The 18,325-nt window shown below is 50.7% G+C and overlaps 1 protein-coding gene across 3 annotated transcripts in view; it reads right to left on the bottom strand.

Annotated features, from left to right (window-relative positions):
- Window positions 1–18,325, bottom strand: part of THSD7A (thrombospondin type 1 domain containing 7A) — a 260,690-nt gene that overhangs the window by 107,264 nt on the left and 135,101 nt on the right. For 2 of the 3 annotated variants that reach the window (XM_029070443.2, XM_029070445.2), the window contains exons 5-7: window positions 16,338–16,406; window positions 4,068–4,223; window positions 3,131–3,343 (exon numbers count right to left, since the gene is read on the bottom strand). In XM_029070443.2, the coding sequence (XP_028926276.1) occupies window positions 3,131–3,343; window positions 4,068–4,223; window positions 16,338–16,406 (438 nt within the window). The remainder of the gene's footprint in view (window positions 1–3,130; window positions 3,344–4,067; window positions 4,224–16,337; window positions 16,407–18,325) is intronic. The other variant, XM_029070444.2, reaches the window with a different exon arrangement.

The raw sequence follows: 18,325 nt of genomic DNA, 5'->3' as shown, positions 1-18,325 counted from the left end.
CCGTACGTGACCTATCGGCTTCGCTCACGGAGTGGCCGTTTAATTTGCCTTAAAGAGTGGCTTTCCGTTCTAGATAGCAATCGTGCCTTTAAAACCGTCCAGAGGTACAGTTCTGATCTCTGCCCTGTGAGCCCTGAGCAACCGAGCCGAATAATCAACTCCCCCCCAGGGTTTTAGAGGCAGAATCGTAGTTGGATTTGCATCCAGGCCCCAGTCAAACTACCAATCAATGGTATTAATCGAGCACATACTGCAGAGTACTGTACAGAGTTCAGAGAAGCAGCAAGGCAGAGTCGATAGAGCCCAGGCCTGGGAGTCAGAAGGTCACGGGTTCTAATCCCGGCTCCGCCACTTGGGCGCTGTGTGACCTCGGTCAAGTCTCTTCACTTCTCTGTGCCTCGGTTACCTCAACTGTAAAATGGGGATTGAACTGTGAGCCCCACGTGGGACAGGGACTGTGTCCAACCTGATTTGCCTGTATCCACCCCAGCTCTCGTACAGTCCCTGGCACATAGTAAATGCTTAACAAATACCATTATTATTACTGTACTGGGTTCATTCATTCAATTGTATTTATTGAGTGCTTACAGTGTGCAGACCACTGTACTAATAATAACGTTGGTATTTCTTAAGCGCTTACTATGTGCCGAGCACCGTTCTAAGGGCTGGGGTAGACACAGGGGAATCGGGTTGTCCCACGTGGGGCTCACCGTCTTCATCCCCATTTTACAGATGAGGTAACTGAGGCACCGAGAAGTGAAGTGACTTGCCCAAAGTCACACAGCTGATAAGTGGCTGAGCCTGGCTTCGAACCCATGACCTCTGGCCCCAAAGCCCGTGCTCTTTCCACTGAGCCACGCTGCTTCTCTTGAGAGAGTAGAATATACAACATAACAGACTCAATCCCCGCGCACATCCAGCTTACAGTCTGGAGGGGGAGAGAGACATTAATAGAAATGAATGTATTATAAATACATGACAGATTTGGACATAAGTTCTGTGCCGCCGAGGGTGGGATGAATAAAGTGAGCCAATCGAGGGAGTGGGAGAAGAGGAAATGAGGGCTTAGTCAGGGAAGGCCTCTTGGAGGAGATGGGCCTTCAGGTGAGCTTTAAAGGTGGAGAGTGTAATTGTCTGGTGGATACGAGGAGGGAGGACATTCCAGCCCAGAGGCAGGATGGGGAAAGAGGTCAGCAGTGAGGTAGACGAGATCCAATGAATAGGTCGGTATTAGAGGAGCAAAGTGTGTAGTCTGGGCAGTAGGAGGAGACGGACGAGGTGAGGTAGGAAGGGGGCCAGGGGATTGAGAAAGCCGCTGGTAACTACTCACGCTCTGGGAACGGACAACGAGCTGGGCATCAGGAGCCCTGCATTCTAGCTGCAGCTCTTCCATGGAGCTGCTCTGTGACCTTGGACAAGTCACTTAACTTTTCTGAGCCTCATCTATAAAATAGGGATTCCTCCCACTTAGACTGGGAGTCCGATATGTGAGAGGGACTGTAACTCACCTGATTATCTCATGTCTCCCCCTGCGCTCAGTATAGTGCCTGGCACGGAGTGAGAAATTCAGAATTAGTGTATGTGTGTATCTCTCTCTCTCTACGTATATATATATGTACAGTCTTGTTATACATATACAGTCTTGTTATCTCTCTCTCTCTACGTATATATATATACGTAGAGAGAGAGAGAGAGAGATAACAAGACTGTTAGGTCCAAAGCTGGACGAACAGGGATCCTTCTAAGACTATCTTCCGGTTTCAACTCGGTCTTCTTGGCTCAGATAATAATAATAAGGGTGTTTGTTAAGTGCTTACTATGTGCCAAGCACTAGTCTAAGCGTTGGGGTAGATACAAGGTAGTCAGGTTGTCCCATGGGGGGCTCACAGTCTTAATCCCCATTTTAGGGATGAGGTAAATGAGGCACAGAGAAGTTAAGTGACTTTCCCAAAGTCACACAGTTGAAAAATGGCAGAGCCGGGATTAGAACCCACGACTTCTGACCCAAGCCTGGGGGCTCTTTCCACTAAACCACGCTGCTTTAGATGAGCACAAATGATCCAGTTGGGTACGAGGGAGGATTCTTGATTCCAGAAATTTGGTCCTGGGAACAAAGCGCTCTGCACACAGTGATCTGCCCTCGAGAATAATAATAATAATAATATTAACTGGTATCTGTTAAGTGCTTACTATATTCCAGGCACTATACTAAGTTCTGGGGTGGATACAAGCAAATGGGGTAGGACACAGTCCCTGTCCCACGTGGGGCTCACAGTCTTCATCCCCATTTTACAGATGAGGTAACAGGTATAGAGAAGTGAAGTGACCTACCCGAGGTCATGCAGCGGACAGGTGGCAGAGTGGGGTTTCGAACTCATGACCTCTGACTCCCACGCCTGTGCTCGATCCACTACTCCATTCTCCTTCTCACTAAATACCACTGGTTGACAGGGAATCCCCAGAGCAGCTCAAAATGATGATGGCATTTTTTAAGCACTTACAAGCATCGTTCTAAGCGTTAGAATAGGTACAAGGAAATCAGGTTGGACGCAGTCCATGTCCCACGTGGGGCTCACGCTTTTCATCCCCATTGGACAGATGCGGTAACTGAGGCTCAGAGAAGGGAAGTGACTCACCCAAGGCCCCCCTGCAGACAAGCGGTGGAGCTGGAATTAGAACCCAAGTCCGTCTGACTCCCAGGCCCGTCCTCTAGCCACCAGGCCAACTGCTTCTCTGGCTCCTCCCGGATGGATATTTTTCTCACAAGAAACCCCGCCACCCCTTCTCCGCCATCGCCTTCCTCCTCCTCCCCGCTGTTTCCCGCCACACCTGGCTTCACCGGCCTCCCGCTCTTCCTCGGGGGCTTTGCGGTTTCTAACAGGCCCGCTCCCCTCACGCCCTCACGGGCTCTGAAAACAGACGCTACCTCAGGATCGCACCTCAGGAGTGCGAGATGCTGGACCGAAAGGAGCTTCCGTCCCCTGCCAAAAAGCCAGCCCTCGGGGAGGGCGAAAGGGGAGGTCGGGCTGACCGCCCCAGCCACCGACAAGCAGAGGGTCCAGGAGGGGTAGGCCCCGCCGGCCTCCCCGGCCTCCCCGGCCTCCCCTTCCCACGGTCCCCTCGTTCTTACCGTCGCTGTTGACGCAGACGACCTCTTGAACCTGGGTCCCGGGTCCGCAGGGGCGTCCGTGATCCGGCTGGCAGGGCCCCCACCGCCCGCCTCGCCAGTCGTAGCAGGAGGGCTCCTCGCAGGGGATGGCCTCCAGCGCGTGGGGGCAGCCGCCCGCCCCGCCGGCCGCGCCCGGGGGCTCCGGGCTCACCCGACGCTTCCTCAGCTTGAAACCTGCCGGACACAGACCGGGGCACCATCGCTGGCCTGATCCCGACATTCCCCTCTCCGTTCGTTCAGTCGCTCGGATTTACTGAGCGCTTAACGCGTGAAGAGCGCCGTACTAAGCGCTGGGCGGAGGACGATACAACAGTGAACAGACACGTTTCCTGCCCGCAACGAGCTCGGAGTTTAGGGGCCGTGCTCACGCCAATGGGATCGGCCACGGTCCTTTGCAAGAAGGAAGTCTTTCCCCCATCTTTCCTTGGCGATGGAGGAAGGGAAGTCGGAATCCTCCAAGGCCTGGATGAAGACGTCCATATCGGGAAGGCCCGCTTTGCCCCCCTTTTCTGTGGAATTTGTTAAGCGCTTACCGTGTGCCGGGAACTGTGCTAACCGCTGGGATGGATACGCGCAAATCGGATTGGACGGAATCGCCGTCCCACGTCTTAATCCCCATTTTACAAAGGAGGTAACCGAGGCCCAGAGAAGTGAAGTGACTGGTCCGGGGTCACATGGCGGACAAGCGGTGGAGCCCGGATTAGAAGCCGGTTCCTTCTGTCCCCCAGGCCCGCGCGCTACCCATTAGGCCACGCTGCTTCTCTAGTCCAGTGCTCTGCACACAGTAAGCGTTCAGTAAACACCACTGACTGATCCCGGGAAATAACACGGATGCCCACCGCCCGTGACGCACCCCAACCATTTCTTCACAAACGCCCGGCTCTTCCCGCTCACCTACCTTTCTTGCCTTGCTGGTCCTCACAGTTTTCAAAGGTACAGGGTCCCCAGGCTGACCAGGCGGACACCTCGCACTCCACCGGGCAAGGGATGTGACAGAGTTGAGTGGTGTTGGGAGGAGCTTCCGTGCATAAATTCCGATCCACGGGCTTGGACGCTGACGGGAGAGAACCGACACGGCTCCCGTGAGGGCTCCACGGGAAAGCGGCGGGAATTCATTCGCTCTTTCGTTTATTCGTTCCTATTTATTGAGGGCTTAGCGTGTGCAGAGCACTGTACTAAGCGCTCGGGAGAGGACGAGGGAACGATAAACGGACGCGTTCCCTGCCCACCACCAGCTGAGGGGAAGGGAGGTGTTCCACCCAGAAAGGAATCGAATGGATGGGGCACCGGGACGGGGAATCGGATGGTGAGGCCGAGGGAAACCCTCGGATTTGCCAGACAGCCTCGACGTCTTGGTTCCGTACAAGGGTCGGGGTTGATTAACATCATCAACGACTACGATAATAATGATAATAACGACAGTAAAGTGTTTCTTAAGCACTCACTATGTGCCAGGGACAGTTCTAAGTGCTGGGGTGATACAAGCTAATCAGGTTGGACCCGGTCCAAGCCCCATCTGGGACTCAGAGTCTAAATCCCCATTTTCCAGATGAAGGAACTGAGGCCCCGAGAAGTGACGTGACTTACCCAAGGTCACACAGCAGACACGCGGTGGAGCCGGGATTAGAATAGTAGGAATAGTAGCATTTATTGAGTACCCGCTTGTGTGGTAATAATGATAATAACTCTGGTATTCGTTAAGCGCTTACTGGGTGCTAGGCACCGTACTAAGAGCTGGAGCAGATACAAGGTCATCGGGTTGAACACAGTCCCTGTCCCACACGGGGCTCACCGTCTTAATCCCCGTTTTCCAGACAAGAGAACGGAGTCCCAGAGAAGTGAAGCGATTTGCCCAAGGTCCCGCAGCAGGCAAGTGGCAGAGCTGGGATTAGAACCCGGGTCCTTCTGACCCCCAGGCCCGGGCTCTTTCCACTAGGTCACGTTACTTCTCCGCTAAGCGCTGGGGAAGTCCAAAATAACCGATGACCCTTTGCCTGTCTACGAGGAGTCTCTCAGGCTCTTTCCTCACCACAGCCTCTTTTCCGCTCCGAATCCTTTCTCCGAAACTACGCTGACCGGATGATATACCGTCAAACTCCAGTTAGCTTTCAGAAGGTCCCGGCGGCGGCCTTAGACGCCGAGGACGGTCCGTGTACCTTCGATCACGTGAGCTGACGCACGGTTTAGCATCCGGCCGTCCCTAAGCCCCCCACTTTCTTCTTCTCCCTCTCCCTTCTGCAGCATCCATCGCCCCTCCCAGCCCCACGGCCCTTATGTCCAGATCTGTCATTTATCTATTTCTAATAATGTCTGTCTCCCCGCTCTAGGCTGCAAGCTCGTTGTGGGCAGGAAATGCGTCTGTTTATTGTTGTATTTTACTCTCCCAAGCGCTTAGCCCTGTGCTCTGCATTCACTAAGTGCTCAATAAGTATAATAATAATAATGGTGTTTGTTAAGCGCTTATTACTACTACTACTAATAATAATGATGGCATTGGTTAAGCGCTTACTAGTACGACTACTACTAATAATGATGATTTTTTTTTAAGCCCTTACTATGTGCCAAGCACTGTTCTAAGCACTGGGGTAGATACAAGGCAATCAGGTTGTCCCAGGTGGGGTGCACAGTCTTAATCCACGAGAAGCGGCGTGGCTCAGTGGAAAGAGAACGGGCTATGGAGTCATGGGTCATGGGTTCGAATCCCGGCTCTGCCACTTGTCAGCTGTGTGACTGTGGGCAAGTCATTTAGAGAAGCAGCGTGGCTCAGTGGAAAGAGCCCGGGCTTTGGAGTCAGAGGTCATGAGTTCGAATTCCAGCTCTGCCACTTGTCAGCTGTGTGACCGTGGGCAAGTCACTTCACTTCTCTGTGCCTCAGTTCTCTCATCTGGAAAATGGGGATTAAGACTGTGAGCCCCACGTGGGACAACCTGATTCCCCTGTGTCTACCCCGGCTCTTAGAACAGTGCTCTGCACATGGTAAGCGTTTAACAAATACCAACATTATTATTATTATTATTAATAATCCATTTTACGGATGAGGTAACTGAGGCACGGAGAAGTGAAGTGACTTGCCCGAAGTCACACAGCTGACAAGTGGCAGAGCTGGGATTAGAACCCCCGACCTCTGACTCCCAAGCCCGGGCTCCTTCCACTAAGCCACACTACTAATGATGGTATTTGTCGAGCGCTTACTACGTGCCAAGCACTGTTCTAAGTGCCGGGGTAAATACGAGGTAAGCAGACTGTCCCAAGTGGGGTTTACAATCTTCATCCCCATTTTACAGATGAGGTCACTGAGTGAATGAATGTCAAACATTGACAAAACAGACCTGAGATCTCTGTGGGTCTGTGTGGAGTGGGTAGCGATTGTCTCTATCCGTTGCCCGGTTGTACTTTCCAAGCGTTTAGTACAGTGCTCTGCCCACAGTAAGTGCTCAATAAATAGAATTGAATGAATGAATGAATGATTACTCTGACACTGATGACTTTAGCAGAGAGGAAAACTCACGCTTCCAAACTTGGCAGCAACTGCCTTCTGGGACTAAAGCTGTGTGGGGCAAACCCCCACCCCCATGTACTAAAAAACACACACACAGACACACAGACACGCACACACACTCCCCCTTAAGTAATCGCAGCATTTAATCCTGCAGCCAGCCAACTCACTCCAGTCAGGGAGTTGATATCAAATTGCTAACCGTCATCCATTCCGGGACTCAGTCGTTCGGAAATCGTCCCTCCCGAGATTGGGCTTCCTACTCCCTCCCGGGCAAATTTTAATTTTCCTTCTCGGCCGTGGTCCAAATAAATCTGCGCTTTCGTACCTCGCTCAGCCGCTAATGCGCTAAGCCCTCGCACTGAAGTGTTTGGAAAAGGTGAATTCTGTCGTAGAGAAGCAGCGTGGCTCAGTGGAAAGAGCACGGGCTCTGGAGTCAGAGTTCATGGGTTCAAATCCCGGCTCGGCCACTTGTCAGCTGTGTGACTTTGGGCAAGTCACTTAACTTCTCTGTGCCTCAGTTACCTCATCTGTAAAACGGGGATTAAGACTGTGAGCCCCACGTGGGACGACCTGATTCCCCTGTGTCTACCCCAGCGCTTAGAACAGTGCTCGGCACATAGTGAGCGCTTAACAAATACCAACATTATTATTATTATTATTATTATTATTATCCAGCGGAGCGAAGAGTTGGCCCCGGGGTCGAAGGCTAGCAGGTGGAGCCGGGATGGGCACCTGGTTTTCTGAATCTCGCATGTAAAGCATCAGCGGGCTCGGCCAGAATGAGTGAACACATCCAGATACATCTTCTCAAGGGAGAATTGCACCACTGTGGGACATGCAGTCCTCTAGACTGTAATACTATTAATAATAACGACGGTATTTGTTCAGCGCTCACTATGTGCCAAGCACTGTTCTAAGCGCTGGGGTAGATAAAAGGTAATTAGGCTGTCCCACGCGGGGCTCACAGTCTTAATCCCCATTTTGCAGACGAGGTAACTGAGGCACAGAGAAATGAAGTGACTTGACCAAGGTCACACGGCAGACAAGTGGAGGAGGCAGGATTAGAACTCACCTCCTCTGACTCCCAAGCCCGAGCTCTTTCCACTGAGTCATGCAGCTTCTCCTTTAAGCTCATTGTGGGCAGGGGATGTTTCTGTGATACTGTTCTATTGGACTCTCTCCCAAGCGCTTAGTTCAGTGTTCTGCACACAGTAAGGGCTCAATAAATAGGATCGAGTGATTAAATATGATTGATTGTCATAATGATAAAGGGGCCTTCTCGGATTAAGCCCACATTTCCCTTACTCCCTACTCTCTCCTGCCTCACCTTTCTAGACTGTAAATTCATCTCCAGACTGTAAGCTCATCGTGGGCAGGGGATGCGGCTATCGTTATACTGTCCTTCCCCCAGTGCTTAGTACGGTGCTCTGAACATGCTCATCGCTCAGCAAATACGAGGAACTGACTGATTAAACACTTCACCCCACCTCAGCCCCGTAGAATTGATGTAATAATAATGATCATGGTATTTGTTAAGCGCTTACTCTGTGCAGAGCACTGTTCTAAGTGCCGGGGGAGATACAGGGTAATCAGATTGTCCCACGTGGGGCTCACATTTTTTAATCCCCATTTTTACAGAGGAGGTGAGTGAGGCTCAGAGAAGTGAAGTGACTTGCCCAAGGTCACACAGCTGACAAGTGGTGGAGCTGGGATTAGAACCCACCACCTCCGACTCCCAAGCCGGGGCTCTTTCCACTAAGCCACGCTGCTTCTCGTATGCGTGTTTGCAATCTGTTTTGAAGTCTGTCTCCCCCGTTCTAGACCGCGAACCCGTTGTGAACAGGGATTGTCTCTCTTTACTGCTGCATTGTACTTTCCAAGCATTTAGTACAGTGCTCTGCACATAGAAAGAGCTCAATAAATGACTGAATGAATCTCCCTCTCTAGCCTCTAAGCTCCTTGTGAGCGGTGACGGTGTCTATCAGCTCTCTTGTACTGCAATCTACCAAGTGCTCAGTACAGTGTTCTGCACCCAGTAAGGGTTCGGAGAATATTAACTGAATGATTGGTAGCGTGAAAAAGTAGTCTCCCAGTCAGAAGTTCAGAGTGACCAAAGCAGTGCTCGACTGATAGCAGACGCTTAAAGAATACCATAATAAAAATAAGGTGCTCTTCTAATTAGTGGCTAATTAGGAGACCTTCAGTTCCCTGCAATTTTCCACTTCAGGTTGTTCGGTTCATGACAGAGCCAGAGCTGTTCTGGAGACATTGATCAGGGCGGCCCGGCTAAAAGAGGGTCTGCGTTCTAATTCTGCTTCCACTTTTTGCCCGTCGTGTGACCTCGGGCGAGTCACTTCACTTCTCCGAGAGGCCTTCCCCGACTAGACCCTCATTTCCTCTTTTCCCGCTCCCTTCCGCGTCACTCTGACTTGCTCCCCCTATTCACCACCCCCATTCCAGCTCCACAACACATGTATATATCCATAATTTATTCATTTATATTCTTTTCTGTCTCCCCCCGGGGTAAACTTGTTGTGGACGGGGAATGCATCTGATACATTGCTGTGGTGTACTCTCCCAAGCACTTAGTACAGTGCTCCGCACACAACCAACACTCAATACATGCAAATGATCGGTTGACTGATTAATTCCCCGGACCCCAATTTTCTCATTTGTAAAATCGGTTCCCTCTCCTACTTCGACTGTGAGTCCCACGTGAGACGGGGATCATGTCTGATCTCATCGACTTGAATCAACCCCAGCAGTTAGCACAGTGTCGAGCAGCAGCATGGCACGGTGGGTAGAGCGCAGGCCTGGGAGTCAGAAGGTCTTGAGTTCTAATCCCGGCTGTGCCCTTGTCTGCTGTGTGACCTTGGGCAATCACTTCAGTGGTCTGTGCCTCAGTTATCTCATCTACACCACGTGGGACAGAGACTGTGTCCAACCCTATTTACTACTATCTCCCCAGTGCTTAGTTCAGTGCCTGGCACATAGTAAGCGCTTCAGAAATACTGAAATCATTATTATACAGTGAGCACTAAGCAACTCATGATTATTATTATTATTATTGTTATTGTTTTGATTGGGATGGGATGGCTACGTTGGTGACCCTATTCTGAGCAGGATCTCACAGGCAGAGAGGATCATTTTGGGCCACGTCTCTGAATCGGGAAGGTCTTTGACTGGAAGCCTACATTCCCTCCCAACCCCCAAAAACCTTCTGACCTGACCAGAGTGGCCGCTTCTCTGGGCCGCGGTTACCTCATCTGTAAAATAATAATAATCAAAGTAATGGCATTTGTTTAGCGCTTACTCCGTGCCACGCACTATTCTAAGAGCTGGGGTGGATACAGGTTGTCCCACGTGGGGCTCACGTTCTTAATCGCCATTTTACAGATGAAGTCACTGAGGCACCGAGAAGTTAAGTGACTTGCCCGAAGTCACACAGCTGACAAGTGACAGAGCGGGGATTAGTGGTGATTCCCAAGCCTACGCTTCTGTCACTAAGCCACGCTGCTTCCCATTGTGAAATGGGAATAAAGACTGCGAGCCCCATGTGGGACAGGGACTGTGTCCAACCAGATTACTCTGTATCTACCCCAGCGCTTAGAACAGCGCGTGGCACATGGTAAGCACTTAACAAATCTCATAATGGTTATGATTATTGTTCCCCCAGTTTTGCACTGGCCTAGATCGGTTATTAGCCAGTCTGGCCGCTGGCCGGTGGTTCCATCGCCCGGACCCAGCGTCCGTGGGCTCCTGCTGTCCGAGTTCCATGGCCCAGAGGCGGTGCCCCGTGTTCTTGAGAATGCGGGAGGGAAGCACAACGGCTCTGCGGGGAGGGGGAAGAGGTCAGAGTCCTCCGCCCAGAGAAATGCTCTGGATTTGGGTGGCCTCGGCCAGACTTAATTATAATAACTGCGGTATTTGTTAAGCGCTTACTGTGTTCCAGGCAGTGTACTAAGTGCCGGGGTGGATATGTGTAAATCGGGTTGGACGCAGTGCTCGTCCCACATGGGACTCATGCTCCGCATACTGTCCCGGGTTACGTCGTCACCACGTGTCCAGGGTAGCACACGTGATGTCACATGAGCCCGGGGGTGGGGGAAGGGGCTGGAATCTGGGACGACTCTGTACGTGTCCATCCCGGTCACGGGAAGGCCCAGTGAATGTCCCAAGCGTAGGCCAGGAAGACTCTTGTAGGTGATGTGGATTCAGGTGATGATGATGATAATAATAATAATAAAAATGACAGGGCTTTTGTTAAGCGCTTACTCTGTGCAAAACACCGTACCAAATCCTAGGATAGGTACCTCTTGTCAGCTGTGTGACCGTGGGCAAGTCACTTCTCTGTGCCTCAGTTACCTCATCAGTAAAATGGGGATCAACCGTGAGCCTCCCGTGGGACAACCTGATTGCCCCGTATAATAGTAATAATATTGGTATCTGTTAAGCGCTTCCTATGTGCAGAGCACCGTTCTAAGCGCTGGGGGAGATACAGGGTCATCGGGTCGTCCCACGTGAGGCTCACGGTTAATCCCCATTTTACAGATGAGGTAACTGAGGCACAGAGAAGTGAAGTGACTCGCCCACGGTCACACAGCCGACAAGTGGCAGAGCCGGGAGTCGAACCCACGACCTCCGACTCCGTAGCCCGGGCTCTTTCCACCGAGCCACGCTTAGAACAGTGCTCTGCACATAGGAAGCGCTTAACAGATACCGACATTATTATTGCAAGATAATCAGGTGGGATGTTGTCCCCGTCCCGTAGGAAGAAGGAAAACAGGTGTTTCATCCTTACCGTAGAGAGAAGGGAATTCAAATTTTTTAATGATATTTGCTAAGCACTTATTATGTGCCAGGCATTCTATTAAGCACTGGGGTAGATACCAGTTAATCAAGTAGGACACAATCCCTGCCCCACATGGGGCTCCCAGTATCGATCCCCAGTTTACACAAGGGAACGGAGGCCCAGAGGAAGCAAAGCGACTCGCCAGAGGTCACACGGCAGACAAGTGACAGAGCCGGGATCAGAACCCCGGTCCTCCGACTCCCAGACCCGAGCTGTTTCCACTATACTTCCCTGCATTTTAAAGGGGTTTTTGGGAAGGAAAGCGATCCCCTCTTCTAGAGGGAAAGGGGGGCATGTTGGAGCTGGAGGAAGAAGCCTGGATACAGAGGCAGATCCCTGGAGCCGTGGCTCCGTTGGAAACGCTAATCCAATTCTTGAGAAATGATCTCTTTCCCGGGCCTCTCCTTTCACGATACCAGTACCTCTCTCGTTAATCAAACACATCCGGGGAGACACTCTACAAATCTATTTTTTATAAAACCCCACTCCTTTGAGGAGCGCTGCTTTATGAGCTTTCTTGTAAATAGAATACGTATTGATTAATGCAACTGGGGAAGTGGCCGTTCTGTGAACAAAGGCAGTTAGGCCCGACCTCTGTGTCACACCGGTTCTCCTTTTTCACTCACTCATTCATTCAGTAGTATTTCCTGAGCGCTTACTGTGTGCAGAGCCCTGTACTAAGCACTCGGAATGGACAATTCGGCAACAGAGAGAGACGATCCCTGCCCAGCGACGGGCTTACGGTCTCATCGGGGGAGACAGACGGACAGAATTGGCATCCATTCATTCAATCCTATTTATTGAGAGTTTACTGTGTGCAGAGCACTGTACTAAGCACTTGAAAAGCACAACTGGGCAACAAGTGGAGACAATCCCTACGCAACAACGGGCTCACAGTCTAGAAGGGGGGAGGCAGACAACAAAACAAAACGAGTAGACGGGCATCGACAGCATCAATATAAATAGAATTAGAGATATAGACACATCATGAATAGAATAGATGGAATAATAAATACGTACATATATATACAAGCGTTGTGGGGCGGGAGGGGGGTAGAGGAGAGGGAGGGAGTCGGGGGATGGGGAGGGGAGGAGGAGCAGAGGAAAAGGGAGGTTCAGTCTGGGAAGGCCTCCTGGAGGAGACGAGCTTTCAGTAGGGCTTTGAAGAGGGGTGGGGAAGTGTGCTTGGTAGCCAGGAGGCCTAAGGGTTTGGAGAGTCCTGGGTGCCTGTTTTCCTGTGAGGGTGTTTGTGTGTCTACCTCCTTAAGGATCTAGACCTTGGGCTCATTGTGGGCAGGGAATGTGCCTGCTGTATTGTTATAGCATACTCTCCCAAGCGGTTAGTACAGTGCTTTGCACACAGTAAGTGCCTGATACACACAGTGAGCTCAGAAGCACAAAAGGCTCCATAAGCACAGGCCTAGGGGTCATAGGACCCGACTTCTAATTCCGACTCCGCCACCTGTCTGCTGGGTGACCCTGGATGAGTCGCATACCTTCCCTGTGCCTCAGTTCCCTCATCTGCAAAATGGGGATTCAGACCGTGGGCCCATGGGGAACGTCTACTGTGTCCAAACTGACAGTAAGCGCTTAATAAATACGATTGAATGAATGAACGAATGGATTATCTTGCATCTACCCCAGTGCTTAGGACAGTGCCTGTTTAATAATAATAATAATAATAATGTCGGTATTTGTTAAGCGCTTACTATGTGCCGAGCACTGTTCTAAGCGCTGGGGTAGACACAGGGTCATCAGGTCGTCCCACGTGGGGCTCACGGTCTTAATCCCCATTTTACAGATGAGGTGACTGAGGCACCGAGAAGTTAAGTGACTTGCCCAAAGTCACACAGCTGACAAGTGGCCGAGCCGGGATTCGAACCCATCCTGTTTCAGAGGATGCACTTAACAAATATCATTCCAAAAAAAAAAAAAATAAAGCCAATCTTCTTTGATGATTCCTTCGGTGTTAAATAAAACAATGGAGAATTTTAAGAACCAAAGGGATCCCGATTTCCTAATTCTTTTTCTATATCTTCCATAAATCTACCTCGTTCTCTGGGTCTCAATAGAGGGTATTAAGGGAAACGCTTCACTAATTTTAAACTACCAGACTCCCCCCGAGATTACAGTCTCCTCCAGAGATGTTCCATTTCAAAACGTGTTCTTTTTCAAAACCTATCCAGACACTGCCAAATGTATATATAAATAAATGTTACTAGATTTCTACAAGTCCCTTTACAAACGTATCAGCGTGGCTCAGTGGAAAGAGCCCGGGCTTGGGAGTCAGAGGTCATGGGTTCGAATCCCCACTCTGCCACTTGTCAGCTGTGTGACTGTGGGCGAGTCACTTCACTTCTCTGGGCCTCAGTTCCCTCATCTGTAAAATGGGGATGAGGATCGTGAGCCTCACGTGGGACAACCTCATCCCCCTGTATCTACCCCAGCGCTTAGAACAGTGCTCTGCAGGTAGTAAGCACTTAACAAATACCCACATTATTATTATTATATCCCCAACTCCATAAAATCCTGGGATCAGAATGTCTTCTGGTGGCACTTGTTTATCAATCATCAATTATATCTATATTTATTGAGCTCTTACCGTACGCACGGCACTGTACTGAGCTTGGGAATGTACGTTACAGAGTTGGTAGCCACGTTCCCTGCCCATAACAAAGGGGAGAATTCTGTATCGATAAACTTAGGGAATCCTCCTATTCAGGTCTTGCACTGGACTGTTTGTTTACCTTCCTTCCTAATAATAATAATAATAATAATGATGGAAAGAGGACATGTTTCCCCACTCCTCAAGAACCTCCAGTGGTTGCCCATCTACCTCCACATCAAACAAAAATTCCTCACTGTCGGCTTCAAAACATTCAATCCCCTTGCCCCCTCCTATAATGTCGGTATCTGCGAAGCGCTTACTATGTGCCGAGCACTGTTCTAAGCGCTGGGGGAGATACGGGGTCATCGGGTCGTCCCACGTGAGGCTCACGGTTAATCCTCATTTTACAGATGGGGGAACGGAGGCCCAGAGAAGTGAAGTGACCTGCCCACAGTCCCACAGCTGACAAGCGGCAGAGCCGGGAGTCGAAGCCATGACCTATGACTCCGAAGGCCGGGCTCTTTCCACTGAGCCACGCTGCTTCCCCTCCTGCTTCACCTCATTACTCCGCCACTCCAACCAGCCCGCACGCTTCGCTCCTCTAATGCCGACCTTCTCGCCGTGGCTTGGTCTCGTCTATCTCTCCGATGACCTCTCGCCCACGTCCTTTCTCTGGCCTGGATCGCCCGGCCTCCTCATATCAGATGGATAATTGCTCTCCCCGACTCCAGAGTCTTACTGAAAGCCCATCACATCCAAGAAACCTTCCCTGACTAAGCCCTCCTCTCCTCCCACGTCTTCTGCGCTGCTCTTTCTCTTTCATTCATCCTGCCTCCCAACGTCACAGCACTTATCTGTAATTATAATAATAGCAATTAGGGTATCCGTTAAGTGCTTACTGTGTGCCAAACACCGTTCTGAACACTGGGGTAGATACAGCGCAATCAGGTTGCCCCATGTGGGGCTCGCACTTTTATTCCCCATTTTACAGATGAGGGAACTGAGGCACAGGGAAGTTAAGTGACTTGCCCAGAGTCACACAGCTGAAAAGCGGTGGAGCCGGTGCTCGACCTCTGACTCCCAAGCCGGTGCTCTTTCCACTAAGCTATGCTGCTTCAATAATCATGCATTTATTTATCTATTTATTACTATTAATGTCTGTCTCACCCTTTAGACCATGAGCTGGTTGTGGGCAGGAATGTGTCTGTTGATTGTTATATCGTACTCTCCCAAGCGCTTAATATTGCTCTGCACAGAGTAAGCGTTCAGTAAATGCAACTGCATGAATGAATGAATGAATGAACGAATGAATGAAAACACCCCACGGTGTCAGGGGAAAACGGTTGTGGGGAAGCATACGGGATTGGCACCGCAGCACAACTTTTCCTCAGTGTGGGTTTCACAGAAGCAGCGTGGCTCAGTGGCAAGAGCCTGGGCTTGGGCGTCAGAGATCACGGGTTCGAATCACAGTGTCAGCTGTGTGACTGTGGGCAAGTCACTTCACTTCTCTGTGCCCCAGTTACCTCATCTGTAAAACGGGGGACAATCTGTGAGCCTCACGTGCGACAATCTGATCACCCTGCATCCACCCTAGTGCTTAGAACAGTGCTCGGCACACAGTAAGCGCTTAACAAATACCACGATTATCATTATTATCTTGAACGCCATCGACGCCGTGTCGGGTATCTACCTTCTGGACCCTAAGCACGTCGTGGGCAGGGAATGTGTCTGTTGATTGTTCTATTGTACTCTCTCAAGCGCTTACTACAGTACTCCGCACACGGTAAGCGTTCAATAAATACGACGGATTGAACGAATGCATTCGCTTCTTGTTATTCCTCCTTCATCGGCTCTGTTGTCCCCGTAGACTGTAAGCTCTCCGTGGGCAGGGAATGTGTCACACTGCCCTCTCTCAAGCGTGCAGTGCAGCGCTCCGCACACGTAAGCGCTCAATAAAGGCCACCGATCGACTGATTCATCCCGATATTTTGAACGTCGCATCTGGAGACTACAAGCTGCCCAGAGGCACCACCCAAGGAATCTCTCTAGGAGAGAGAAGGAAAAGGACGGCGGGGTGGGATCGGGAGAGGTCTCTGTGAGGAGTGACTTAGGTCAGCCTTCCCGGAGGCAGGAGGCTGGCCCGGCTGACCCCTCGGGATCCCGTGATTCTCCGCCGCTGCCGTCTCCCTGGAGCGGAGAGGTCACCTACCTGTTATTTCAAACGTGATGGATAGGAGGGGTGCGGCACTAGACTTCCTCGCGCTTTGAGACTGACTTTCTGAAATAACACGGAAACACCACCGTCAGCGCGGACCCGGGCAAAGGCACGGGCTAACGGCTCCTGAGAGCCCGAGGCTACGGGCGGTTGGAGTAAAAGTCACTGGATTCATCGGGCAGTCGGGAAGTACAGAGTAACAGAGCGACCTGGTCCATTCATTCATTCATTTCATCATCTCCTTCCTCGCAGGGTTCTTCCACTCTAAAAGGTCAGTGATGGGGGGCCTGGCCAGGGGAGCTGACTGTCCCTCCCTTCCTCTATCCCGGCTTCTCTCGCTGGCCCACTTCATCACACCAGGCCGCCCTGGAGAAAAATCCATCCCTCTCTGCGAAGCCAAGCCGTGACGCTCTTTAACGAGCCTCCACGGGGCGGGCCCTCGGTCATCACGGGGCTGCTCCCTTCGGCATTTTGCTGGATTTGGGGGTTCCCGGCTTTGATCTTAAAGAGGCCCAACCGCCCCGCCCCCCTCCACTTTCTGTCACGGCCACTTATCTACAATCTCTGGATCCTCCATTTTCTGGCCACATTAGACCAGTGTTGCTTAGCCAAGCTCCCCGAATCATCCATTTTCTGTCGTGGCCATCCCGTTCATGCATTCGTTCAATGGTAGTTACCGAGCACTTACTGTGTGCGAAGCTCCGTGCTAACGGGAGAGTAGAATAGAAAAATAGACACATCCCCTGCCCACAGTGAGCTTACAGTCTGGAGACAAGCATTGCTTAGCCAGGTTCCCTGGATCCTCCATTTTCTGTCCCGGCCACCCTAGACAAGAGTGGCTTAGCCAGACTCCCTGGATCCTCCATGAGAGCTCCCCAGAGTAATAATAATGTTGGTATTTGTTAAGCGCTTACTATGTGCAGAGCACCGTTCTAAGCGCTGGGGGAGATACAGGGGAATCAGGTCCTCCCACGTGAGGCTCGCAGTTAATCCCCATTTTACAGATGAGGGAACCGAGGCACAGAGAAGTCAAGTGACTGGCCCACAGTCACACAGCTGCCAAGCGGAAGAGCCGGCATTCGAACTCATGACCTCTGACTCCCAAGCCCGGGCTCTTTCCACTGAGCCACGCTGCTTCTCGGAAAGTAGGCTCTCACACCTATGAATCCAAAGACAAACGTATAAGCTCTTGGAAGGTAAGGATTGAGTCTATTATCTCTGTTATACTCTGATATGCAAGTGATTGTAAGCTCCCTAAGGGCAGGGGTTGAATCTACTCCCTCTACTGTACTCTCTCAAATGCTTAATACAGTGCTCTGCACTTAGAAAGCTTATAATCTAGAGGGAAGGTGTCATTATTATTAATAATAATTACGGCATTTGTTAAGCGCTTACTATGTGCCGAGCACTGTTCTAAGCGCTGGGGGAGATACAGGGTAATCAGGTTGTCCCACGTCGGGCTCACAGTTTTTAATCCCCATTTTTGCAGATGAGGTAAAATACCATAAAATACCATCAATACCATAAAATACCATAATTATTATTATTACTGGGAAGCCGCACGGTCTAGTGGAAGGAGCAAGGAACTGGGCATCGGAGACCCTGGGTTCTAATTTCATTGCTATTTACTCTTTTTGATCTCCTGTCTTGATGTCTGTCTTCCCCCTTCTAATAATAATAATAATGGTACTTGTTAAGAGCTATATACTATATGCCAAGCACTGTTCTAAATACTGGGGTAGATACAAGGTAATCAGGTTGTCCCACTTAGAGCTCACAGTCTTAATCCCCATTTTCCAGATGAGGTAACGGAGGCACAGAGAAGTGAAGTTACTTGCCCAAAGTCGCACAGCAGACAAGTGGTAATAATAATAATGTTGGTATTTGTTAAGCGCTTACTATGTGCCGAGCACTGTTCTAAGCGCTGGGGGAGATACAGGGTAATCAGGTCGTCCCACGTGAGGCTCACAGTTAATCCCCAT

Source organism: Ornithorhynchus anatinus, chromosome 8 (genome assembly GCF_004115215.2).
Source record: "Ornithorhynchus anatinus isolate Pmale09 chromosome 8, mOrnAna1.pri.v4, whole genome shotgun sequence".
NCBI lineage: Eukaryota > Metazoa > Chordata > Mammalia > Monotremata > Ornithorhynchidae > Ornithorhynchus > Ornithorhynchus anatinus.
The sequence above is the reverse complement of the archived record's forward strand: the minus strand, read 5'-3'. Positions and strand labels throughout refer to the sequence as shown.